At 36.3% G+C, this 25,565-nt stretch overlaps 1 protein-coding gene across 1 annotated transcript in view; it reads left to right on the top strand.

Moving 5' to 3' along the window:
- NUP155 (nucleoporin 155) overlaps nucleotides 1-25,565 on the top strand; it is a 30,431-nt gene that overhangs the window by 3,538 nt on the left and 1,328 nt on the right. The window contains exons 5-34 of the mRNA XM_059873796.1: nucleotides 326-418; nucleotides 1,174-1,340; nucleotides 1,779-1,884; nucleotides 3,856-3,929; nucleotides 4,235-4,326; nucleotides 4,454-4,551; nucleotides 4,636-4,788; nucleotides 5,073-5,173; nucleotides 6,507-6,677; nucleotides 7,724-7,834; nucleotides 8,726-8,820; nucleotides 10,528-10,616; nucleotides 12,922-12,981; nucleotides 13,079-13,229; nucleotides 14,059-14,125; nucleotides 14,902-15,020; nucleotides 15,225-15,328; nucleotides 16,632-16,765; nucleotides 18,527-18,718; nucleotides 19,330-19,468; nucleotides 20,123-20,258; nucleotides 20,693-20,846; nucleotides 21,107-21,211; nucleotides 21,315-21,469; nucleotides 21,872-22,001; nucleotides 22,265-22,378; nucleotides 22,838-22,958; nucleotides 23,374-23,484; nucleotides 24,274-24,410; nucleotides 25,033-25,133. Of these exons, the coding sequence (XP_059729779.1) occupies nucleotides 326-418; nucleotides 1,174-1,340; nucleotides 1,779-1,884; nucleotides 3,856-3,929; nucleotides 4,235-4,326; nucleotides 4,454-4,551; nucleotides 4,636-4,788; nucleotides 5,073-5,173; nucleotides 6,507-6,677; nucleotides 7,724-7,834; nucleotides 8,726-8,820; nucleotides 10,528-10,616; nucleotides 12,922-12,981; nucleotides 13,079-13,229; nucleotides 14,059-14,125; nucleotides 14,902-15,020; nucleotides 15,225-15,328; nucleotides 16,632-16,765; nucleotides 18,527-18,718; nucleotides 19,330-19,468; nucleotides 20,123-20,258; nucleotides 20,693-20,846; nucleotides 21,107-21,211; nucleotides 21,315-21,469; nucleotides 21,872-22,001; nucleotides 22,265-22,378; nucleotides 22,838-22,958; nucleotides 23,374-23,484; nucleotides 24,274-24,410; nucleotides 25,033-25,133 (3,580 nt within the window). The remainder of the gene's footprint in view (nucleotides 1-325; nucleotides 419-1,173; nucleotides 1,341-1,778; nucleotides 1,885-3,855; nucleotides 3,930-4,234; nucleotides 4,327-4,453; nucleotides 4,552-4,635; nucleotides 4,789-5,072; nucleotides 5,174-6,506; nucleotides 6,678-7,723; nucleotides 7,835-8,725; nucleotides 8,821-10,527; nucleotides 10,617-12,921; nucleotides 12,982-13,078; nucleotides 13,230-14,058; nucleotides 14,126-14,901; nucleotides 15,021-15,224; nucleotides 15,329-16,631; nucleotides 16,766-18,526; nucleotides 18,719-19,329; nucleotides 19,469-20,122; nucleotides 20,259-20,692; nucleotides 20,847-21,106; nucleotides 21,212-21,314; nucleotides 21,470-21,871; nucleotides 22,002-22,264; nucleotides 22,379-22,837; nucleotides 22,959-23,373; nucleotides 23,485-24,273; nucleotides 24,411-25,032; nucleotides 25,134-25,565) is intronic.

The following is a 25,565-nucleotide window of genomic DNA, read 5'->3' on the forward strand; positions in this document are numbered from 1 at the left end:
GATTCTGGTTTCTACCCCTCCCAGTTATTTCAGTATCTACTGCTAAGATAACAGTAATGTCAAAGTTGAATTGGCAAATGAGTTGAGTTTAAAAGAAGTATGTTGGTAAGAGAAATGTTGTTTTAAAGGTCCTGTATTTCATGAAGTGAAAGTCGAGCTGCTGGCTGATACTCCTTTCTAATTCTAGAATTCCAGAGATCATTCGACTTAATATGTGACTGTTCAGTCTAATCAGTTGATGTGGCTTTCCAATGGATTTATTTGCTTACATCGTGGTAATCAGAGAAGCAGGGTGCAAACTAAAATTTTCTTTTTTTTTATTTAGGTATCTTCCAGCCTCATGTACGACACTTACTTGTCCTGGCTACTCCTGTGGATATTGTGATTTTAGGGCTTCATTGTTCTAATATACAATCAGGTAATACTCTCTTCTCTCCTATTCTCAGTGTGTTAATGACCAAACGCATGGCAGTTTTATTAGTAGTCATTCAAAAAAATTGAAAAGCCCCATGTGCTGAGTGCCTTGCTTGTTTTTAAATCTTTAAGTCATGTTACAAGCAGGGAAGATAATTTTTATGGTGTGTGCACTTGCTGGATCATGGACTCCCTGAGAAGCATTGAGTTTTATTTCTCACCTATTTAATGTTAAAAAAACTTTTGAAACAGATGCTCCTGTTAAAGAGCATGTTGGAGGTGGAGAGAAGACAGGTACATGAATCATGAAACTGTGAATAGAGTTCATTAACTTTGTTGGCATTTGTATTCCAACCACAAAAATTGAGAACCTGATAGCATGCTTTTATGCCATATATATGGAGAGAAAAAATTGTTTGGTGAAAGTGAGAGAACCATACTACTTTTTTTTTTTTTTAATAATTTGTCAATGTGAAAGAGAAAACAAGTAGAAACCTGTGTTTTGGACTTTGTGGGATTTAGGGGAGAGAACAGTCTGTAGAAATGAAAAACATTGTGTTTCCTTTCTTGGAAACCTACATAGAATGGATTTATTACTCTGCAGTTCACATTGGACAAACACTGAATGAGAATATTTTCATAAATGAAATTTTTTGTAGTTTTTTCCTGGTTTCTGAAATGTTTCTTATCACAGACCTGTAGTATTTATTAAAACAGCTTAAAAACTACAGAGGATTTATGTTTTTTGGTTTACTGAAGGTACTGGATCACTCAATGACAGCATGTCTGGAGGAATGCAGCTGCTACCAGATCCTCTGTATTCACTCCCTACTGACAACACCTACATCCTGGCAATCACATCCACTGATAACGGGAGGATCTTCCTGGCAGGAAAAGATGGCTGCTTGTATGAAGTAGCATACCAGGTGACTGTTGTTTTTGCACACAGGCTTTTTTCATTGTTTCACTGTTGTGGGATCTCAGCAATAATAGTTCTAAAACATGTCAAGTTTGCAGTTGCTTTTCTTCTGTAGTTGTGTTGCATGTCTTGATTGCACAACAGCTTAGGATAGATGCATTTTCTTTGAAGAAGTAGTGTTTATGTGGGGAATAGCAGTGCAGTTTTGGTCAACCTTAAAAATTCAAATTGCATTATCTGCACACTTTTTTTTATGCTAAATTTTTGTTTTAGTGATCACTGTTTTCTTTCCATTGAATAACACATACTTGTCCAATTAAATCAAAGTTTGCAGTTAGATCTTTACTTGTTTTCATACTTGTCCTCTGAATGACTTTTAATTCTCTCCTAGTTTGGTTTTTATTTTGCTTTTTCTTTCAATGCTGTATTTTTTTTTCAATTGTAGGCTGAAGCAGGCTGGTTTAGCCAGCGCTGTAGAAAAATTAATCATTCAAAGAGTGCGCTGTCTTTTCTTATTCCTTCATTGCTACAGTTCACATTCTCAGAGGATGGTAAGTACTGATATCAAAGTTCTTATTAGCCAATAACTTAATGTAACCTTTTAAATAATGCTACCAAGAAGTCAGTCTGAATATTTTGCTTACTTGGAGTACTTAATTATTGTCAATGATACTTGCATTCATTATTATAGAAGATTTGCATAAAGGTTCTAGATAACTGGAAGCTGGCCAGTGTGATGCCTATTCACTGAAAGGGTGGGAAGGAGAATCCTGGTAATTATAGGCCAGTTAGCCTGACCTCTGTACCTGGTAAGGTAATAGAGCAGTTTATATTGTGGTCATACAGCATTTATGGGATGGCCATGGTATCAGACCCAGACAGCATGAGTTTAGGAGGGGTAGGTGGTGTTTGACCAACCTAGTCTCCTTTTATGACCAGGTGACCCACCTGGTGGATGCAGGAAAGGCTGTGAATGTTGTCTATTTGCACTTCAGCAAGGCCTTTCACACTGTCTCCCTCAGCACACTCCTGGGAAAACTGGCAGCCCTTGGCTTGGACAGGAGCACTCTTTGCTGGGTTAGGAACTGGCTGGATGGCCGGCCCCGAGAGTGGTGGTGAACAGTGCTGCATCCACCTGGGGCCAGTCACCAGTGGTGTCCCTCAGGCGTCTGTGCTGGGGCTGGTCCTGTTCAATATTTTTCTTGATGACATGGATGAGGGGATTGAGCCTTGTATCAGTAAATTTGCAGATGACTCTAAGCTGGGAACGTGTGTCGATCTGTTGGAAGGTAGGAGGACTCTGCGTAGAGACCTGGAACGGTTGAATGGATGGGCAGAGTCCAATCGGTTGAAGTTTAATAAGTCAAAGTGCTGAGTCCTGCATTGTGGCCACAATAACCCCCTGCAATGTTACAGGCTGGGGATGCTGTGGCTGGACAGTGCCCAGGCAGAAAGAGACCTGGGGGTACTAGTCAACAGCCAGCTAAACATGAGCCAGCAATGTGTCCTGGTGGCCAAGAAGGCCAATTGCATCCTGGCCTGTATCAGGAGCAGTGTGGCCAGCAGGAGCAGGGAGGTAATTTTCCCCCTGTACTTGGCACTGGTGAGACCAAACCCTGAGTGCTGTGTCCAGTTCTGGCCCCTCAGTTTGGGAAGGACGTTGAGACGGTTGAGCGTGTCCAAAGGAGGCAACAAGGCTGGTGAGGGGCTTGGAACACAAACCCTGTGAGGAATGACTGAGGGAGCTGAGAGTGTTTAGCTTGGAGAAAAGAAGACTCAGGGGTGGCCTTATCACCATCTACAACTTCCTGAAAGATGGCTGTAGTCAGGCGGGGGTTGGTCTCTTTCTCCAGGCAGCAACTGACAGAACAAGAGGACACAGTCTTAAGCTGCACCAAGGGAAATATAGGTTGCGTATTAGGAAAAAGTTTTTTATGGAAAGAGTGATAAAGTACTGGAATGCCCAGGGAGGTGGTGGAGTCACCACCTCTGGATGTGTGTAAAAAAAGACTGGATGTGGCACTGGGTGCCATGGTTTAGTTGAGGTGTTCAAGGGCATGGGTTGGACTCTATGATCTTGAAGGTCTCATCCAATCCAGTGATTCTGTAAAATCGAGACAGATTGTGTGTTTAGTTCAGGATGTAAGCAGCAAAGCCTGAAAAAATTGACATTTCTTTGACATTTCTAACTAAGGTGAGTGGTATGCAGCACAAAATTAATAGGTGCTTAGTGGCATCACCAAGAACATGGAAAATGTGTGAGTAATCTTACCTTCTTTCACTGTTTAGTGAAAAATTATTTTGATATTACAGTTTTTTTCTCTGGGATTTTTTTGGTTGTTTGTTTATTAGCAATTGTGTACGTTGATTGCTGTTTTGAATCACTTACAGCAGCAGTCTTGTATGAAAGTGCAGTTTTTGTGAACTTAGAATTCATTATTTTATAGACGTTCTGTCCTAAACTTGCTTTCCCAAGTCCAGTGTTGATTTGCTGCTTCTCCCTTTTTTTCCTCTTCCTCCAGATCCTGTAGTTCAAATTGCCATTGACAACTCTCGAAATATCTTGTACACCCGCTCAGAAAAAGGAGTCCTGCAGGTATGTGACTTCTTATGACTCTTTGGTCTGTTAATCATGTGTGTAATAATGTACAGGTACCTCTGTAAGTTTACTTCAATGCCTGAGAATTCTCTGTAGCTATGTCAGGCCCTTACTCGTGTTTATCTTTTTGTAGCAATGTGCGTGCTGAAGATTTGAAAAACTTCTTTTCTGAGGAAAGAGTAGCCTCAATTCTATGGAAGCATGAGTACGACATAAAAATACAGCTTGAGTGACTTCTTGTTTAGTGAGGCTGAATTTATTAATTCATTCATAAATCACTAAGCTGTGTTATTGAATTGCAGGTTTATGATTTGGGGCAAGATGGTCAAGGAATGACCAGAGTTACTTCTCTTTCACAAAATGCTATCGTTTCTGCTGCAGGGAGCATTGCCAGGTATGTTCTTGACAGTTACAATGTAAGAGGCTTCTTTTAAGACCCATAGTTTCACAATACAATTTTGAAGAATTTGCATGTTTTTTGAATTAAAAGTGTATTGGGTTTTTTGTTTTATTTTTTTCAGAACAATTGATCGTTCTGTATTTAAGCCAATTATTCAAATAGCAGTGATTGAAAATTCTGAATCCATAGACTGTCAACTACTAGCAATCACACATGCAGGTAAAAAAGCAATGCTAATTCCACTCTACTTAAACTGATAAATGGTCTCTTCACAGTTTGTGACCTTTCTTATCTTTTGTTCAGGTGTCCGACTGTATTTTAGTACGTCACAATTTAAACATCCAACAGCTCGTCCTTCTATGTTAACCTTGGTCCATGTCCGTTTGCCACCTGGATTTTCAGCCTCTTCAAATGTAGAGAAGCCTGCAAAGGTTCACAGAGCTCTTTATAGCAAAGGTAGGCAGTGGAACATGGCTCAAATGAGATTATTTTTTGTGTGTGACAGTCACTATTACTTTGATCCCTATAAAAGTCTATTTTACCTTTTAGATGGCAAATGGTGTTAAAAGTGACCTTTTGAAGTACCATATGACATACAAATCTAGGAGATATTAGTTGTTCAGATTGTGTGATAATGACTTAAAGACTGAGTTTTGCTAACTTAGGAATGAATCAATGAGTTTGCATTTAATGCACGATGATTGCTTCTAATATGGACTTACTATTGCTATTCTTGCTAGGGGTCCTGCTGATGGCAGCTTCAGAAAATGAAGATAATGACATCCTGTGGTGTGTCAATCATGATTCTTTCCCTTTTCAAAAGCCAATGATGGAAACACAGGTAAAGCGGACTTCTTCATGATTTTGATGAAATCTAGGTATTATGCTTTCTTTCCTGATAACAGATGCCTGAATCATACTGTCTGCAAGAAATCAGTAGGTGACAGAAAATTTCACGAGGCGTTTGGAAACTCTACAAAGCTGAATGAGCCTCTCTTAGTAGGGATCCCAAGTTCCAACATACTTTTCTAGCTTGGTGCAACCTTTATGTCAAAAGCAATTGCCTAACTTCTAAGACCTGACTTCTAATCAATACGTTTGAGAATACTTTTCTCATACATATTAATATGTTCTGAGAATACTTCTGTTGCAATGCTGCATATTGTGCACAAGCTAGAAACTTTGTGATTCGTTATTTAAACTTAGATGCCATATCTTCATTAAAATCCACACATGTTTAATGTCTTTATTATTTCATGGTGGATAGTTTGACTTTCGTTTTCCTGATTGTTATGTAAGTGGGCTTGTAAGAGAAGTTTGGAGGGGGTTAGTTGCCTTATGTGTCAGTTCAGGGAAAACATATATTTCATCTCTGAAAGACATTTCAAGTCTTCTGCTGAGGTGTGGGAGTGACATGTCAAAAATAATGTTACTGAAGATAGAGCAGAGTTGAAGTGAATGAAGGGACTATGTGAGTTAAAAGCTTCAAAGTCAGGTTTTGATTAATCTGCTATTTAATTCTTACAAAGGAACTTTATAGTTGTTTCAGATCCCTTCCAGCAAAACTTAGACATGAATATCCCAAGTGCCAGCCTCTTTTTTTCCCAAGGCATCTGACAGCAACAGCCAGGTTTCCCAAAAAAACCTGCAGCCTGTTCTTAAGCAGCAGTTCCTTCTGGTTAGCGTACATAATTTTCTGGAATGTCTTCACTAGTATATTTCTCTTCCTGAGTTATATTTGAAGTACTGCCACCTGCAAAGGTCTTGTAAACCTTTTTAGTTCAGTTGCAGCTTTTTTGATTTTTTAAAGAAATCTTTTAAATTCATGATGCCTACAGTGCTTAGTTCTGATGTGGTTAGTAGATGGTTGCTGTTTATACTGTAGCAGCCTCACTTTGCAAGTTGTTTTACATTTAAATATAAAACAATATCCCCGTCCCCCAAAAGAAGCAATATATTATTTCATTTCTCCTAAAAGCAGCAGTGTATATATAGCTGTAGATTTGGTGGTAATTTTGTTAGACAGTACAAGAACTTATTTTTGTTGGGTTTTCTTGTGTGAGGAGCAGATTCTATTCTGTGTAATTTTAAGTGGTAAATAGTAAAACATTACCATGGATGTGCAAAACCCGTTTCTGCCACCGAACTGTGGACAATATCCATCTATTTTTCAGATGACGACCCGTGTTGATGGACATTCCTGGGCTCTTTCTGCTATTGATGAATTTAAAGTTCAGAAGATTGTAACACCACTAAATAAAGACATTATTCCCATAACTGATTCACCTGTTGTTGTGCAGCAACACATGCTGCCACCTAAGAAATTTGTTCTGCTTTCAGCCCAAGTGAGTATTACTTTTCTTGACATAGGTTACCAGAAGAATTAAGTATGAAATTGGATGCTTCATTTAAACCTGTACAGGATTCATTTTAGACATGTTTTAAGGATTGTATTTTGAATATGAAAAGGAATCAGGAGGAATATTGCTGCAATTATCTGTACCTACTTTAAATTTACTCAAAGGTTTAAAATCAACTTCTTTCATACAGTGTATTAATAATTGTTGTTGCTCTCCAGAAATCCTTGCAGATACAAATCAGAGAAGTTCCTTTAGCCTTGGTTATGCTCTTGATTATGTGAAATTGAAACAATCACTTTCTGCCCAGAAAAGTAGTTCAAGTAAATGTTGTTGGCAATTGAGATTTGAATTAGTAATTTCTTATTAGTCATAGAAAAGTCCCAGAAAAGGTTTTTTGAGAGGTTTTTAGGAAGCAATAAGAAAGAAAAGAAAGAAGAAAAAAAAAAAGAAAGTGAACACCTGCTTTTCTGGTTATATTTAGCAATATTTTTGGCACTCAATATCTTGACCAATAGGCTATTTTAAATAGTGTTTAAATATTAACGTCTTGCAAACTCTAGAACTGCAAGCTGCATTTGTTTAATTGCAGCCGTTTTGTTAAGGGCATTAATTGGGCCCTTTCCAGTAGTTAGTTTGAATGCAGGGAAGGTGATTAATGTGAAGTCTGAATTCATGCCTTGAATTCTTCAAGCATTTTTCTTTCAGGCAGTTTTCAGGATTTGCAAAGTACACAAAGCCTTTCTTTTCTGCATTACTTACATATGCAGAATGTAATTCTGTGCTTTGTGTTAGCCTAAGAATAGAAAAATTAACTCAGTTTAGGGAGAGTTTGTAACCATTGCAGTACTTGCCTGCCATTCCTTGATTTGCTAGTGATTGAGAACTGGGCTTTGGACACCAGGTACATTTTTATCCAGTGGTGCAGTGGTGCAAGACTCAGAATGTCAAAGATAAATGTCATGGAGATGGGTGTGTTGTGATGAAACAGGGTAAAGACAGCTTTAACCTAACTTACTTTGCCTTACTTTTAGGGAAGTGTTATGTTTCATAAACTCAGACCTGTTGATCAGCTGCGGCATCTGCTTGTGAGCAATACAGGTGGAGATGGAGAGGAGATTGAGAGATTTTTCAAGTTGCATCAGGTAAGAACTTTTGATGTGTTATAAAAAATGGAAGACTTGTTGCCTTTTCATTGTTGCTGAAACGTTCTGGTCAATGTTTCATTTACCAATTAAAGTGATTGGTAAATTTTTCTTTTGTCTACATAAAGCTAGATCATATAGAGAAATAATTTCTCATTTTATGATATCTAAAACCAAATGTCCAGTTCACTTTCCCTGAAATTCATATGTCTTGTGTGTAGAAGTGTAGTGCACTTCTTAGTTTATAAAGAAGTTCATCTGAGAGCAGGAGAGGAAGAGTTTCTAAAAAAGTTGAATTCCTACCACTACAAGGGATTTTTATGTTTTGAAGGCCAGTAGAAATGTGTGTAGTTGGTCTGAGTATTCTTTTTGATTAGCAACTTAAGATAAACAAGAAACAAGCAGAAGTTTGGTTATTGTTGATTACAATTTTAATATGACTAGTATTGTGTAGTATCTGTAGTGAGTGTTCATTGTAGTTTATTCTCTTGTGCTTGGAAAGGACCTAATTTGTATTGTAACAGCCTATTAGAATATGCAAACACTGATTTTTACAAGTGTTTTTTCTTCAAACACAATTGTAATTTATGTTTTTGTGTTTGTAGAAATTGCATGAATCTTAGTCATATTTAAATGTCAGGCATGAAGATTGTTCCCTACCAATAGTATCACTGAGTTTGCAAAAACTGTATAGCAAAATCTTACCTAATACAGTGGAATAATTTGCTAGAATTCACTTCTTTACTGTATATTAGAAGAGCTGATTTCCATGGCTTCTAAATAAAATTATGCAGAAAGTATTTACCATTTTAGTTATTGAGGAATATAACTTCTATACATTTCTTACCAAGTTGATATAAGACACCACACTAACATTGTAATATGCTCTAGGAGGATCAGGCCTGTGCCACTTGCCTTATTTTGGCCTGTTCTAATGCTGCATGTGATAGAGAAGTATCTGCCTGGGCTACTCGAGCATTCTTCAGGTAAGTTTCAATTCTGTCTGTCATTCTGAATGTTATGCTCAGGATCACTATGGTCACTAATCTCGTGTACAGGCTTTTTAACTTGCTGCCAGTTCAGGGCCTGGTGACTTTGGTTATAGGTGTGAAGTTTTTGGTGATGTGGTGGTGGTTTTGGGTTTTGTGGCTCTTATTTTTTGTTGGTTGGTTGCTTTAGCTATGTTGCTGTTAAGTTTGGTATGTTTTTTCCAGTACAATCTGAGTGATGAATTATGAACTTCCACTCTGGAGGATTAATTTCTAAGCCATGTATTTTAAGTGCTGCATTTCCTTGGTATGATGCAAATACGTTTATTCTCATTAGCTGCCTTAAAGAAGTTGGTGTATACAGAGAATCCCAAATTGTTTGGGTGGAAGGGACCTTAAAGATCACCTTGTTTCAGATCTTCTCCCTTGGGCAGGGATACTACCCTCTAGATAATGTTGCTTAAGGTCCCATCCATCCTGGCCTTGAATACTTTAATGAATGGAGTATCATCACTGTCTTTGGCCACCCTCTTCCAGTGCATCACCTGCCTCACAGTAAAGAAATTTTTCCTAATACCTAACCTAAATCTCTTTGATCTTTTAGTTTAAAACCATTCTCTCTTGTCCTATCACTGTCTGCTCTTGTAAAAAGTTGTTCTTCCTTGATTTTTGTAAGGTGCCCTTTAAGTCCTGGAAGGTGCTATAAGGTCTCCCCAGAGTCTTCTCTCCCATCTGAACGACCACAACTCTCAATCTGTCTTTACAGCAGAGCTGCTCCAGCACCCTCATGGTCTTCATGGCCTCATGTGGATCTGCTCCAGTGGGTCCAAAGTCTTTCTAGAAATGAGGACCCCAGAGCTGGATGCAGTGAGGGTGTGTGTGCATGTGAGGTATCACAAGGACAGGGTGGAATGGGAGAATCACCTGACCACTCCTCTATTGATGCAGCCCAGAATAGTGTTGGCTTTTGGGGCAGACTCATGGTTTATTTCCAGCTCTTCATCCATGTTCCCTAAGTGTTTCTCCATAGGACTGCCCTCAATGAGTTATTTTTTCCCAGTCTGTGCTTTGTAGGGCAGCACCCTGACCGAGGTGCAGCACCTTGCTCTTGGTCTTGTTGAACCTAATGAGGTTCTTGTGACCCTATATTGTGGGTGTCTTGGCTGTCCTACAGGAAGAGCAAAGAGTTTTTGGTAAGATACGGCTGTTGAGAGTGATGATAAAATGTGCGGCTTGGAAAGTTGTGTTCCAAAAAACTTACTAGTTCCTTGCCAAAACTTGTGCATGTGTTAAAGTCAGTAAGCTGTTTTCAGTAGGTTGTGAATATTTGCTCTTCATCAAATTCAATTTTATCACAAAATCTGAGACAAAATGTGGATTATAACTCTGGAGTTAGCCAGGGAAGACATAGCAAAGAGTTCATGTAACACTATAGGATAGAGATGAATAGAAATTACTTGTGGATGATAGACAGAAAACCATGGGTCATCTCAACTGTGCCCTTCTTTCCACTTTCCTGTAGAAGCAAACCTGGAAAAGATGCTAAAGCAGAAGTCTGACTTAGGAATTGGTAAATTTCTCTTAAAAACTATTCTGGGATTTTTATTTTAAAAGAACCCCAGAATTGCTGTTCATTCTCAAAGGCATGAAAATTGAATGGGCTGTGTATGACAGGTTGAGAATTTCTGGTTTTGCAAACTTTAGGTATGGTGGAGAAGCACAAATGAGATTTCCATCAGCTCTGCCTCCTCCCAGCAACGTTGGACCTATTTTGGGTTCTCCTGTTTCTGCAGGTATGTAGCAAGCATTTCATCGTTTTGGACAGGTTTTTTTTCCTTGAATATGTTGTGGTTTGTCTTCTCACAAGTACCTGTGTTCTTTTTGTCTGAAATAGACTGTATTTTTCACTTACTAGCTAGTTAATGACAAGAGTTTTTGCCATTTCTCTTGAGTGATTTTTGGATTTAGTGAGGGGGTCATTATCTCAAATGATGTTTCCGTATTGCACATACTTTGTTAAGACACTGAAGAGGGTATACATTTGTTACTTCCAGAGTCATTTCAGCAGCCAGAGAACAACTTAGCGATAATGTATTTCAGACTACAACCAGCTTAGCTGGTTGCTGTGTAGACATAACAGTATCTTCCTACATTGTCATTGTCATGCTTCTACAGATACTGCTTATGAGAAGGAAGAAGAAATTTGATCAAGAAATGAGCTAGTCATTTGGAGTGATTTCTGTCTTAAAAAGCTCTGTCTTCAGCATTTGGTTTTGAAAGCTTCAGTCTTGAGTGCCGCCTAAAAAGGAGAAAAGTGCATATTTTTTCTCCTCAGAACTTAATGCTTCTTGGAGTGAAGGCCTTTTTGTACTTTGAGATTCACTTAAATTTCTACAATTGCTGTCCCTCAACATGCATTACTCAATTTCAGACTGGAAGGATTTTTAAAAAAGAAATTTATGATTATGAGTTTCAAATTCTGATTGAATTACTGAATTAAATTAATTATTGATTTTTACATAGAACTCATTAATGTATAAAATCTTCCTTCATCTGACATGTGGCATTCAGTTTTACACAACAGACTTGGGAAATAAACTTGTTTGCCTGGAATTCAAGGAAATTCCATTTCATTACCATATTTTGACATGTGTCCAAATTCCTAAGTATTAGAGAAAAATGTGGTGAACTAGGATGAAATTTAGAAAAAACTGTTGACCCTTTTTTTCAGAATTCTTAACTACTAAAGCTCTACTGCAGTCAATTAGTGGCATCTGTTTCCAACCTTTTTGTTGTGAAACAGTTACAATGTGGTCAAGAGCTGAGGCAAGGCATTAGAATGTCAAATTAAATCGAGTTGGAGAGAACAGTAGCTATGGGAAGAACAGGTGCTTGGAGAAGAGTAAGAGTGAAAATAGGTTGTGGGGGAAATGGCAGGAAGCTCTGTAGTCAAGAAGAAGACTCACTTTAGGACTAAATGTATTTTTCCCAAGTCTAAATGTTTGCTTATTTTTGTTGTTGTGTCATAAATGCCTCTTTCAAACCTAGTATCAAAGCAGATGTTTCCATTTTGCTTCAGTAACAGGTCCAGGTGGAAGATGGCACCATTCTTCTCCTACTACTTACTCGGTTTGCTCAAAGGGTAGAGAACTGTCATGTGAAATTAAGATTCTGATATTGTGGATGTCCCATGTGGTGGGTCAGACACTGCTGACATAAATTCATTCAACCACCTCATAATTTTGCGTGTGAAACTAACATAGCAATAATGTTAGCATTAAAAGGCCAGGTGTCATTTCCATCTTTTTCCCACTGTTGAAAGTCTAGTCATGCATTTGCGTGCTGCTTTTCTGCGATTTTTGCTTTGCTTTAGCACATATGACAATGTGCTCAGAGAATGTATTGGCACTGTGTTATCCTCTCTGCGGTTGTGAGTTGCCAAGTTGACAGAACTGTTGCAAATAAGGCAAAACTGTATCTTTTGGTAAAAGCCAAATTTTCAGAGTGCCAGTTTTTCTTACCTTTTCTGTGATACATCACCTTGTTTGCTAATGGTGTGTAGACATTTTTGTAGATGACCACATGTGCTCCTGATATTTTGAGGTCTTAAGTTAGCTATTCAGATTTAATATGCAGGAAGAGATGGAGTATTCATGGCTGAGCTTGAGGCTGTGGACAGTCTCAGGACTTACTGTTTTGAGTTAGCAGGGTTGCTGTAGTGTTTCTACATCTGCCCCACATAAAAATGAAAAGTAATATTATCAGTGTTCAGCATTCAGAAGGTGAGGAACAGCAAAAAGTATGTGGGCAATATTACATTCAATGCAGATAACAGATGGTGTGCAAAAAATTAACACATGAATACTGGGAAGAAAATGCTGCTTCAACTGCTCTTGAAGGAAGTGTATCCATTTATTTGACTTGTGGAGTGTTGGTTGATGAGAAGTGAATGCAGTTTGATACTTTACTATAAACATTGAAAGTATTTGATTTGACAACTTTGTTGCTTTTTCACAGATACTTTATGGCGTAGATTTGGGAGGGGGCAGTTTTGGATTGTGTTTCACAACGTTACCTTTATTTCTTTTCCCTTCTTAGGTACCCCTTTGACTGTTGATAGTCCATATTCTAATCCTAGCATTTTGACATCTGGGCAAGGTAACACCTTCTTCTCCATTTTATTTATTAATTTTTAAGTTTTTAAGGCTTTTTCATTGGCATGGAAATGAGTAATATTTATCTGTTTTTACCCTAGGTTTACAACCTCCTGCTATGTCAACTCCCATTTTTCCTCCTGGAAATTCCATGTCTCACCCTGGTACATCCATTAGCGGAATGATGGGTCCCGAGATAGTGTTTTCTGGAAGACACAATGGCATCTGCATATACTTTGCCCGGATTATAGGGTGAGATCTTTGGAAAAAGAGATTCTGTCACTGAATTTGTTTCATAGTCTTTCTTTGCACTAACAGGTGCATGTAGGTGGTGCATCCTATATTAATAGCCTTTAACTTGGAAATTAGTAAATTTTAATGTTGTATTTATGAAATACCTGTCTGTATAATATGTTGGTTTTGCATCTCTTTTAATAATAGTACATTCAGTGAATGCCTAGGGCAGGAAAGTTGCTTAGATACTGAGCCTGCAATCAAGTGCCTTAACAGAACTCTGAAATCTCCAGGTTTATTTTTCAAACCTATGAGTTGTGTGTTTTCCTACTGAAGGATGAAACAGAAATGTAGAAGGACTTAAAAGATCAAAGTCCTATCTTTAAGTCATTTCTATGAAGAATGTTTAGTCAGAATCAGACATCAGAGCAATGAAACATGACTAAAGATTCTGTTACCTTGGAAGCTGAGCCCTAAACAACCCAAGCAAGAAGAGAGTTCTGCATATGTTGGTGATCTCTCTCCATACTGACTGGGAAAGAAATTTCTGTTATGAGACTTGTTTGTTTACACTGTATTTCCAGGGAATCATATTCATCTATAGTATTTGAAAGCGTCAAATTTAATTTAATTAAAGTTTTAGATCTGGAATTTTGCTAATTATTTATACCTGAACTGTTTGTTATTATATAATGGCTAGTTTTTAGAATATTTATTTTTCATCTAGAATTAATCCTTATTTTAGACTTTTAGCTTCAAAGTTTTACCATTTCTTTTTCAAGAAATTATGCATAGAAGACCTACAAAAATACTTGGTAAATCACTTGGCTTTTGTTTTGTTTTGCAGAAATATTTGGGATGGCAGTATAGTCGTGGAAAGAGTTTTCAAAAGTGGCAATCGAGAAATTGTTGCAGTAAGTAAAAAATTATTCTGTGTTCTTAAAAGTTTCTTTTAGTATTTAAGTCCTTTTAAACTTCCGTTCTTAGTTATAAACTGTTCAGTACAAAACCCATAATTTGCCATGTCATTGTTTTCTTAAATGCTGAGCTCTTAACTGATAATTAGTTGTCTTTTAAAGCTATTATTTTAAATAATACTTTCTAAGAAACCAAACTGATTTAATCTCTGCTCTTAATTGGCAAGGGGCAGTTTTCTCCATGTTTACTGATGTCACTTCCTTGATACGCTTAGGGTTTCTTCATGCTCCCTCCAGACAAACCCTAAGAATTAAATGCTTTGCTGATTTGGGATAGTCACTGCAGTTGTGGAAGGACCAAAAATAAAAATTTTCATCATTTGCGTAACTAACATCTAGCTGTTTCATTTTTTGTCCATGATGAAAATAAAATCTTTTCTGGCTGTGGTTGTTAACAGAATCCAGTGCTCAATCCTTATTTTAGCTTAGAGTTGGAAGTAGTAAAGCATAGCTAATTTAGTTATCGGGGGGGCAAAGAAAGTAGCATCTTAAATACTGTGTATCTGCAGAGGACTCCTGCCTCTTCACATGTGTGCTGCCTCAATGAATGTGGTATAATTATCTTGTGTTCTAGTGATCTGTTACTAGCACATAATTTATTTGTTGTACCCTCTTATTTGTCTTTTCAGTGATGTTAGCTTAAAATTGATTTTTTTTGGAAAAAGAAGTGTGAAAACCCAGCTTTCTGTAAAGAAGTTTGCTTTCTTTTGCAGATAGAAAGCAGTGTTCCATCCCGTATGCTGGAATGTGTGTTACAAGAGCTAAAAGGTTTACAAGAATTTTTGGATAGAAATTCACAGTTTGCTACAGTAGGAGCACTTGGAAACCCAAGGTATTATTAATTGTGGTAAATTGACATGTGGTGTTTAATGTCCAGCTTTTGAAAAACTACCACAGGTGTTTTACTGATTTGAAGTGTTTGTATAGTCTCCAGCTGCAACATTCAGGTGCTAAAAATTAGTTTGTTACATTCATCTTTTAAGGTATTTGGTATTTGTAATCATAATACCATTTTTTGGGGTTTTTTAAATTGCAGTTTTAGCACACCAGCCAATCTACAACAGAGACTCCTGGGTTTTATGCGGCCTGATGGTGGAAGTTCTCAGCAAGTCCAGCAAGAACTCCAAAGGAAATATCATGGTATGTAATTGTTTTTGAGCAGGAAGTATCAAGGAATGGTGCATTTGGATGGCGCCTTTCTCACTTATCTTGTGAAATCATCTGCATAAAAAGGCCTTTTTTATGCACAAATTTTATCTTAAATATCATGGCATCATTTTGCACTCTTACCTGTCTCCTTTTTTTTCTTTCCTAATGTTCTCCATTATGGATAAATTTGGTTAATCTCCTCACTACAGTACATAGTAGCTGCACAATCATTTATATTTACAAGATAGCATTTACTAAGCAGTTATTTTATGAGACAAGTGAGCATGATGTCATGTTAAAAAACTACTGTAGTGCAGGTTTCCAAAGATACCTTTTAAAATGTCTACAAAACTTTGTTTAGAAATATGAGGTCTGTTACACAGCCCATTTGATTTCTTGTCTTCTTATAGTGCAGCTTTTGCCCAGCAACTTGCAGGCAAGTTGGGAAATGTTGTTACTGCATATAAGGAATTGAGAATCTTTGTGGTTCACATGTGTGTAATCCTGGGCTTTAATTGGTGTAAATGTAAACATTTTCTGTAAGTCACTATGTAGGATTTGGTAGACCTTTAATAATTTTATTTTTTATTTTTATTCTTTACTGAGTTCATCAGGCCTTTCAGATTGCTGAATAACACAATGTAATTATTTTTAACCTCATTTGTGAAGTGTAAACACTCAAAAGTAAACACATAAATTGTTGCAATTATGTTCTGCCTATGTTATAAGTATGAAAACATTATCCTTTCAGTTTATGTGATGCATATTACCAGATTTAAATGTTCTGTTTTCCTCAAGTGCTGTCTTTAAGAACACAGAAGTAGTTTCTGGAGTAGCTGTTTCTTTAAAGATAGTGTAGATGGTATTGACCACAGCTGTAATTGTAATTGTTCTCTCTACAAGTAAATACAGGTAATCAAACAAAAAGGGAATATGTATAGGTTTAATTTGATTTCTTTTATGTTCAGCAAAAATACATTTATAATACCAATTTTTGAAACAAAAGTAAAAATTTAGACTGATGTGTAAATCTAGTGCACAGGAAACCATACTTGTTTTTCAGAGAGCATGATTTCTTTGTTGCATGGTTGGAAATAAATATTAACAGAGGGTTATTTTTTTGGGGCAGGGTTAACATGGCATTTATCTCCCAAGAGAGCTAGGCAGCATTAATCAACAATGGAAGAGAAAAAAAGATAGAAAGTTAAGGAGATGGTTCCAAAAAACCTCAAAAACTTACATGCTTATTTGAAATATATGGACAGTTGCCTGCTGACAGTCTCTGGTTTTTCAGCTGAGGCACAGCTAACTGAGAAGACCTCACTTCAAGGTATCCAGCAGCTTGTTCGCAAAACCTGCCAGGCACTGGCTTTATGGAAGTTGCTATGTGAGCACCAATTCAGTGTTGCTGTAGGTGAGCTTCAGAAGGTAAGACCTGGATATTAAATTTTAATTTGTTTGTACTAATCACCTGAAATTTCTTTTGCTACCTAAGTTTTCCCAAAGGACAATTACTTAAATTAATTGAGAAACATATGAATTTTATACCACACACACATTTTTTTACATGTAGTCACAAATGTTTAAGAGACTGACATGTAGTATTGACATAATCACTCAATTTATGCAATTGGAAGTGCCATTAACAATAAATTTTTCTACTTTTATTGATAGTTAATACTGAGTCTCATTTATAAATTACTGGTTTTATACCTTAAGCATGTTCTGCAGAATGTTCTGAAAAGAACAGACCAGCATATTCCAGCCAAGTGGAATTCATTCTTTGCCTTAGTCTTGGTGAAAGATTGAAAACAATAGGGTATTAGAGTCCTTGCTCTTTTGTGTCAGTGGGGTACCGGAATGTACCACAGAACAGCTGAGGTTGGGAGGAACCACTGGAGATCATCTGTCCCCTTTGCAGTGGGGGTAATAATCTAATTGACTCTCAAAGCAGGGGCAGCTAGAGCAGATTGCCCAGGACTGTGTCCAGTAAGGATTTTAATATCTATAAAGTTGAAAACTCCACAGTGTCTCTGAGCAACCCAATTTCAGTGTTGAACCACCTCTAAAGCAAGAAAGATTTCTATTCAGGTGTAATTTCCTTCACTTCAATTTTTTACCATTGTGCAGTGTCCTGTTACTGGTTACTGCTGGAAAAAATCTGACTCTGCATTGCTTGCACTTTCTCAAAAATATTAGTAAGGTCCCACATATCGCCCTCTAAGCCCCCAGGCTATATGATCCCAGTTCTTTCAGGCTCCTGGTTTGTAAAGAAGGAAACTTGTAGAGCAAAGGGTGCTACTGCTGTGCAGCCTTTGCTAATGTCGAATTTGCAGACAACCATTGAAAAAAGCTATTAACTTCAATACTGGGCATTTTGTCCTAAAACTTGATAAGATTATTTGAGAATTTGTATTTTTTATTCACAAAAAGAATAATTTTAAAGCCTTACAGAGGCACAGAAGCTGTTGCTCTTCACAGTGTTGCATTGGGGAGCTTTGTGCAACTTTTAGTTGTGTTGGACAATGAGCTAACTAACTGTTTTAACAAGTAAAATGTTTTCCTTTGTCTTCAGTAGATTTAGAGTTTTGGAGCTGTATTATCGTGCTGTTAGTATCATCTATAGACACTACATAGACACTACCTAGACCCTATTGGCAACTATGCGCGCAAATATTCATAATAAGTTTTTAAAAATTAGAAAACTTCAGAGTAATTTAATCTTTAAAAGCATAATGAGTTCAGACCTCAAACTTTCCAAACTCCTTCTTTTATTGAATCTGTCATTTTTACTGTTCTGAATATTCAAAACTTTGACAGTCTCATAGGGTATGCATTCTGACAGTACCCTGTGAATTAAAAGGAACTTCTAATTCCATTCTTACTGTCAGAGATCTGAAACAGAGGGACACATAGTGAAGATGGCAGAGAAAGTCTGTTAAGAGGAGTTTTCACTGTACCCAGGCCTCCAGCAAGGCCTTTAGTAGTAGCACTTGCTTTATTATTTTTATTTTGCTATAAAATGTGTATTTTAAATAACATAGTCTGTGCTGTTCATTGTAGTCATTGGAGTTTTATATGTTTTTAATTATTAGAAACAGTTAATTTTGCTGCTGGAACATACAGACATTTCTAAACAGGGTCAAATAAAAGATTTGATAAATTAACAAAATTCTGTCTTATTTTCAGGAACTTCAAGAACAGCTAAAGGTTACTGCTTTTAAAGATTTGGTGATTAGAGATAGAGAGTTGACTGGAGCACTCATTGCCTCTCTTATAAACTGTTACATCAGAGATAATGCGGCTGTGGATGGAATCATTGCCCATTTGCAAGATATCTGCCCTCTTCTTTATAGCACTGATGATGCTGTGTGTTCAAAGGTAAGTACACTTCCAGATTTTAGAGCACCCAAACACAACTTGAGAACATACACAAATCAGATACATTGGACAGCTTGTAAGTGTAGTTTCAGAGGTAGAAGAAGAGGAAGTCAAGTTGTGCGCATATTTTCATATTTTAATTGATTAATGTTGAACATTACACAAAAATTATTTGATGCATTTGCAGTTATTTTTGTAGTCTCTTAACTGTAAACTGATCTCTAATCTTAACCCTGTCTTCTTTATGTTGATAAAATGTTGTCTTATTCCAGTCTTTCTCAGCATAGTATCTTGGTTTTTGTCCATTCCACAGTTTACTTGAATTTGTGACATACAATTGTGTCTAAGAACTAAGGTCTTTGAAGCTTTTCAAATAAATTTGAAACAAGTAACTGGTGAGGAGAGAATAGGAAACCAGTTGGTTAAGTCTTCATCTCTTCTAATGCTATTGTAGCCTTTTTGCTGGAAACTTAGGGACCAGAGAGTGTTTTGAGAGGACGGTCTTTCTTCTGTTTCAGCTTTGAAATTTAGAATAATAGCACATTAACAGTATCCATGATCTGTTCATGATGTGCTCATATTAATAATTTCCATTTTTCATTTGTTTTTAGGCAAATGAACTTCTTCAGCGATCTCGACAAGCTCAAAGCAAAATGGAAAAAGAGAAGATGCTGAGGGAGTCACTGAAAGAGTACCAGAAGATCAGCAATCAAGTAGATCTTCCTAATGTTTGTGCACAGTACAGGCAGGGTAAGAGCCAGTCACTGATCATGCTGAATAATTTCATGGTATGCTTTCATGCCATGTTTTCTGCTTGCTTTGTTTGCTAACTTTCAACTCAGTTTTGTAGTTTTTTACCATAAAGAATTGCTTAATAAATCTTAAAATTAAAATGTGCCAGCCTTTTCTTTTTTAAAGCCTTGCTAGATTTAACAAGCCAACCAAGAAATCCATTTCTATATTAAAATAGTCTCGTGTATGTACTTCATTTTGCAGTGTCCATTTGTTTCATATATGTGGTTGAAATATTTCACTAGGTTCTATGTAAGGAGAGGGTTACAGGTACCTTTTATACAAAATATGCTTTTTGAAAGATGGTTCCGAATCCTAATTAGTGCAGTATATCAGTTACAAATACATTTAAATTATATAACAGTTAAGAAATGGGCCTCTGTACAGTATTATATATTGTGCAGGACATTCTCTGTAATTTCTATGTAACTTAGTATCTTAACTTCAAATTTGCATATAAATGCCACAGGGTGGGAACAGGTGTAGATTTTAAATTATATAGACCAGAGTAAATAGTGTAGCATTTGTATGAGAAATGTTTGATGTCACTTACCATTTTGTTGTGAATTTAATACAATAATGAACAGTGATATTTGTTTTGATTTTTCCTAGTGCGTTTCTATGAGGGAGTAGTAGAGCTCTCTCTTACAGCAGCTGAAAAGAAAGATCCCCAAGGTCTTGGCCTTCATTTCTATAAAAATGGAGAACCAGAAGAAGATGTTGTTGGACTCCAAGCTTTTCAAGAAAGGCAAGTTTTCAGGATTATTTATGACGATTAAATGTAATGCTTTATTTCAAGTGACTGGGAAAGTAGCTCTTTTAGGGAAGGAATACAGGGTAATAACAAGCAAGCATTTTATGATAAGGGACACAATATAAATATTTTTGCCCATCATGCTCCCCTTGATTATGATTAATATGGCAGCAACTTAATCTGAAACAGGGACTAAGAGATACAGAAAATACCGTGATCAGAACACTGCAGAAATACTTATTAAAAAGATGAATGAGAACAAACTAGATAGTGACATCCAGCTAACAATAAGCTCAATAAGCTGACAATAATCTTTAAATCTTAGTAACTGTCTACAGAGGCGTACAATAACAGACTTGCAAAAACTATTTTATGGACAGTTGCAATAAAAATTATGGGGCTTTTATTTTCTTTTGCTCTGTTTACAGATTGAACAGCTACAAGTGTATCACTGACACCCTTCAAGAGTTAGTGAACCAAAGTAAAGCTGCTCCTCAGTCTCCCAGCGTACCCAAAAAGCCAGGTCCTCCGCTGTTATCATCTGACCCCAACATGTTAAGCAATGAAGAAGCTGGACATCATGTAAGAAACTCACAAAAAAGTCATGACTACGCTCCAGAAAACAGTGTGATTTGAAGGGGTCTAGAATTTATTATTTTAATAAAATTATGGAGTAGTTTAATGAAGTGAAGGTTTGTCATGAATTGGCCTCAATATCTAAAGCACCCATGGAAATTATGACATGCAAATAATGTGAATCTAAGGATTGTTGCATGGTAATTCAGGACTTAAAGTAATATAACCACTTCTCTAATAGTGGTTCTGACGTTTTCTTCCCTTAGTTTGAACAAATGCTAAAGCTGGCTCAGCGTTCAACAGATGAGCTCTTCAGTATTGCACTTTACAATTGGTTGATACAGGCTGACTTGGCGGACAAGCTGTTACAGGTGAGCTTTTCTATACATAGTGAACTGGGAGAGGTAATTGTAATAATGCTTTAAAAGGCAGGGAAGAGCAAGAGTATAACTGTTATCTTTCTGATGTCTGCAGGTTACTGCCCCCTTTTTGGAGCCCTACCTGGTGCGGATGACCAAGATTGACCAAAACAAAGTCCGCTATATGGATTTACTCTGGAGATACTTTGAAAAAAACAGAAATTTTAGTAATGCTGCCAGAGTCTTGGCTAAGCTGGCAGACCTCCATAGGTATGAATTATGTGTATCTATTATATATAAATTGAGGTAACTTGGGAAAAACTGAAAAAACCAAAATCAAAACCTTTAGTGTAAGTACTTTTAAAAATAGGATATGTTAGCTTTAAATCTAGGCAATTATTGGAAGTCAATGATAATGTTTATTTTTGTATTATACATTACTTTGCAATGGATTTTCTGTAATTATAGCTTATTAAGTAGCTAGTTCTTATTGATAAGTACACTACAACTGAGCTTGCAGCAATGATGTGGTTACGTGGTTGGATTGTGTCATGCATGAGTTAGTAAAATCTGTAAAAGGCACATATTACTTCCCAGAATCTAGCTACAATATAACTAACCCTCAAATAATTATATTAAGTATTCATTTTATTATGAATATTTATTTTGCAGCACAGAAATTTCTCTTCAGCAGCGACTTGAATACATTGCACGTGCCATTTTGAGTGCCAAAAGTTCCACTGCCATATCCTCTTTAGCTGCAGATGGTGAATTCCTACATGAACTAGAAGAGAAAATGGAAGTAAGAAAACATATTAATCTAAGCTACACTGTAAATGCATTATTTCATTTTGTCTCATTGGCACGTAACAGTTTTACTACCAGTTCTTTATAAGTGGATTTCTTTGCTTTCATCATGCAAAGCTACGCAGATGAAAATAGACTTCATGTTGTAAGGCAGCAATATTTCTACATTTAAATAAGCTAAAGTTAATTCTAGGTGTATTTTTAAACTATGAATAAATTAATTCAATTTTGAATTACTGTATTTTCCTCTTAAACAAGGTTGCAAGGATCCAGCTTCAAATACAAGAAACATTACAGCGGCAGTATTCCCATCATTCTTCAGTACAAGATGCAATCTCCCAGCTTGATGCTGAGCTGATGGATATAACCAAGGTGATTGAAATTTCCTTGTGCTAAAGTCCAGTTTATCATATTTTGGGGAGGAAAAATGTTTTGCAAAGGATGATTCTATATTGACTAGGAAGAGTAATAGCCACTTTATCACTCCTGGTCTCAGAATGTGTTACCCTAGACTAATTTCCTGTACTTTATTAGTACAGATAATACTTTCAATCTTTAGTATTTTAATTTCTTTCACATGTTTATCTTCTTTGTCTTATGACGTCTCTTAAATTTCTTCACTCATAGAAAAAAATATTGGAAAATTTATTTTCATTTCAAATTCATATAAAATTTAGTAAGAAATGAAATAAATGTAGCAAAAAAATGTTAGTGCTTGACAACAGTTATGTTGCATATTTACTTGTCTGTCAGACAAAATAAGAAACAACTGATTTTTAAGATTTAATTTGATCCTACATGAAAAGTAAAGCTTGGTAATTTTTCTTTCAGCTGTATGGAGAATTTGCTGACCCTTTTAAGCTCTCAGAGTGTAAGCTTGCAATTATACATTGTGCAGGTCATTCTGATCCTATCTTGGTGCAAACTCTCTGGCAAGAAGTCATTGAAAAGGGTAGGTCTTAATGGAGTAGGCGTTGTGATGATCTCTCCATCCTTTACCATCAGTTAGTAATTCACCCTCTGTTCCTGTTGTTTTTGATTTTTTGGGGTTTCCTTGGTCTTTGGGCTCAAGTTTACCATTGTACTAACAACATTGATCAGAGATCTAAGGGAAAAGCTGTGTGGTAGTGGGTTTGTTATGGGGTTCTGGAATGTGGTTTTCATGGAAGCCTAAAAACTTAAAAATGTACATGCAAACACACCAGAAAAGGTTGTATTTTTACTTCCATGTGCTGATTTTTTTGTTGACAAGTGTGTAAGATTTTCATATGTTATTTATAGATTTAGGTGCCTCAGTGTGACACCATTTTGTGTAAATGTGGGACTTTTCCTGAAGGTCTTTCTAAGTGTTTTCTTTTAATTTCCAGAGTTGAGTGACAGTGTATCTCTGAGCCCTGCTGACAGAATGCAAGCGCTTTGTCTGAAGCTGGCATTGCTTGGAAAGATCTATGCTGGCACACCTCGCTACTTTCCTTTAGGCAAGTTGTTAGTCTGCATAGGAAATAAGCATATGTGTTTGATGGATGGGTTTCAGCTTTCTTTTTAGACTCTTAGAAAAGTTTTAAACTAAGAAATGTTTTACATTTTATAATCTTAAAAGAAATGGGAAATAAATGAAGTTTAGGTGGCAGCAGCAGTTACTTTTGGATGGCTGTGCAGATCCCATTTTAGAAAGTAGTAAAGTGTGTTTGCATCAAAGCATAAAGTAAAAAATGTGTATTTATACATTTAAGATTTTAAGCAAGCACATTTATCTGCTGTCTCTTGAAATTCTATGTGAACCATCTGCCATCTGAAGGAATAGATTCTGAAAATTATTCGGGAGATTTCTGGATAGTTTTTAGAATTTCTGCTTTTCTGATGCTCATATGTTTTGACAGTGTGCTATTATATAAAAACCTGGCAAACATATTATTCAGCAGTAAATCTTCATTTATTTTATAATACTAAAATAATGTGCAACTGATGTTAAATAAGAACATTTAGTGCTGACCAATACACTGTTAATTGTTACTGGCACTTAAACAAGCTTCAGTAGTTTTTCTGGCCATTCTAGCAAATGTAGTCATGGTATATGTTTTGTGTAGAAACAAAAGTTAATGAATTTTTCTTAACAGCATAGTTGCAAGGCAAAATGGTAACAAAGTACTAAGTGTGAGTAGTCCCTGCCATGCACTGCTGATAGTAAATGACTCTTAAATGCCTTTGTTTCCTAGACTCCCAGTAACAAGTTGGAATCTAAATGTTCCCTCGTTTATATCCTCCAGATTTTCTAGTGCAGTTTCTAGAGCAACAAGTCTGCACTTTGAACTGGGATGTAGGTTTTGTAACATACACCATGCAAGAAATTGGAGTGCCATTGCCAAGGCTGCTTGAAGTGTATGACCAGCTGTTCAAAGCACGGGTAAGGAAAATTGCACAAAATAAAAATTCTGTGTTCAGCTATTGTCAAGGTCTCTCTTTAATGGGAGACATTAAATAATATAAGGAAGGATTTAACAAAATATACATTCAAAGCTTTGCTTTCTTTACTCAAAGACTTTTAAAAACCTACATTTTTTCCCTGTGAATAAAAACTGTAAATTTTATTCATTTCAGTACCAGAGCACGATGAGGAAATTTGATAATTTTTTTAGTTCACCTGGAGCTAGTTTAGGATGAAATAGGATTAAGTTGCAGAAGGAACAGCATATATTGAGTTTATTAATTTTATTTGTTTCCTAATAATGATTAAAATTTGTTGTATTACTTATCTTGTCTGATCCATTATTGCAATAAACAAAGTTTGACTTTATGGTAATGGAAAACTGAGTTAAATTTATGTATATTTACATATGTAATTTAAAATAATGTTTAAATGTAGGCTTAAATATAGATTAAGGTAGAATTCCTATTTATCTAACTTTCTTGATACAATAATTAAATAATTGCACAGCTGGCAATTCCTGTACACACAACATCTTTTTTTGTCTTGTCTCCTTAATATTTGTGTCCTTAATATTTTGTGGATTTTTTTCTTTTTTTAGGATCCATATTGGAGTAGAATGAAAAAGCCTTTGCACCTCTTGGAGTGCATCCACGTATTACTGTCAGGATATGTACAGGATCCAAGCAGAGTACCTATGAGGTAAAAGGATATCTATATCCTAATGAATAGTGAAACATAAAATATTCTAAAATATTTCACTCCAGCAATTCCCAAAGCTTTTTTCTTTCGAATGAATTTAATATTTTATTCCTAACACTTGTCATTAAAAACCATTTGGTAGAAACTTGTAGAAGTCTGCCTTATAAACTACTTCCACAAAGGTAATTTTTGTCACATCACTGAAGATCCTTGAGGAACTGAGAGGATTATTTTGTGATTTTTGGCAATATACTTTAAGGACTAGTTCAGACAAATCTGTTGCAATGTGTGAAAGTGGGGGAAAACAAAAATTGGACATTTTGTGATTGAAACAGTAAACTGTTTCATGTACAAATTCTAGAAGCTCTGAGTTACTCTAGGAAAGAGAAGACCAAACTTTGGGATCTATCTTCCCCAGTTGTTTATTAGAAG

This window comes from Haemorhous mexicanus, chromosome Z (assembly GCF_027477595.1).
Source record: "Haemorhous mexicanus isolate bHaeMex1 chromosome Z, bHaeMex1.pri, whole genome shotgun sequence".
NCBI classification, from domain to species: domain Eukaryota; kingdom Metazoa; phylum Chordata; class Aves; order Passeriformes; family Fringillidae; genus Haemorhous; species Haemorhous mexicanus.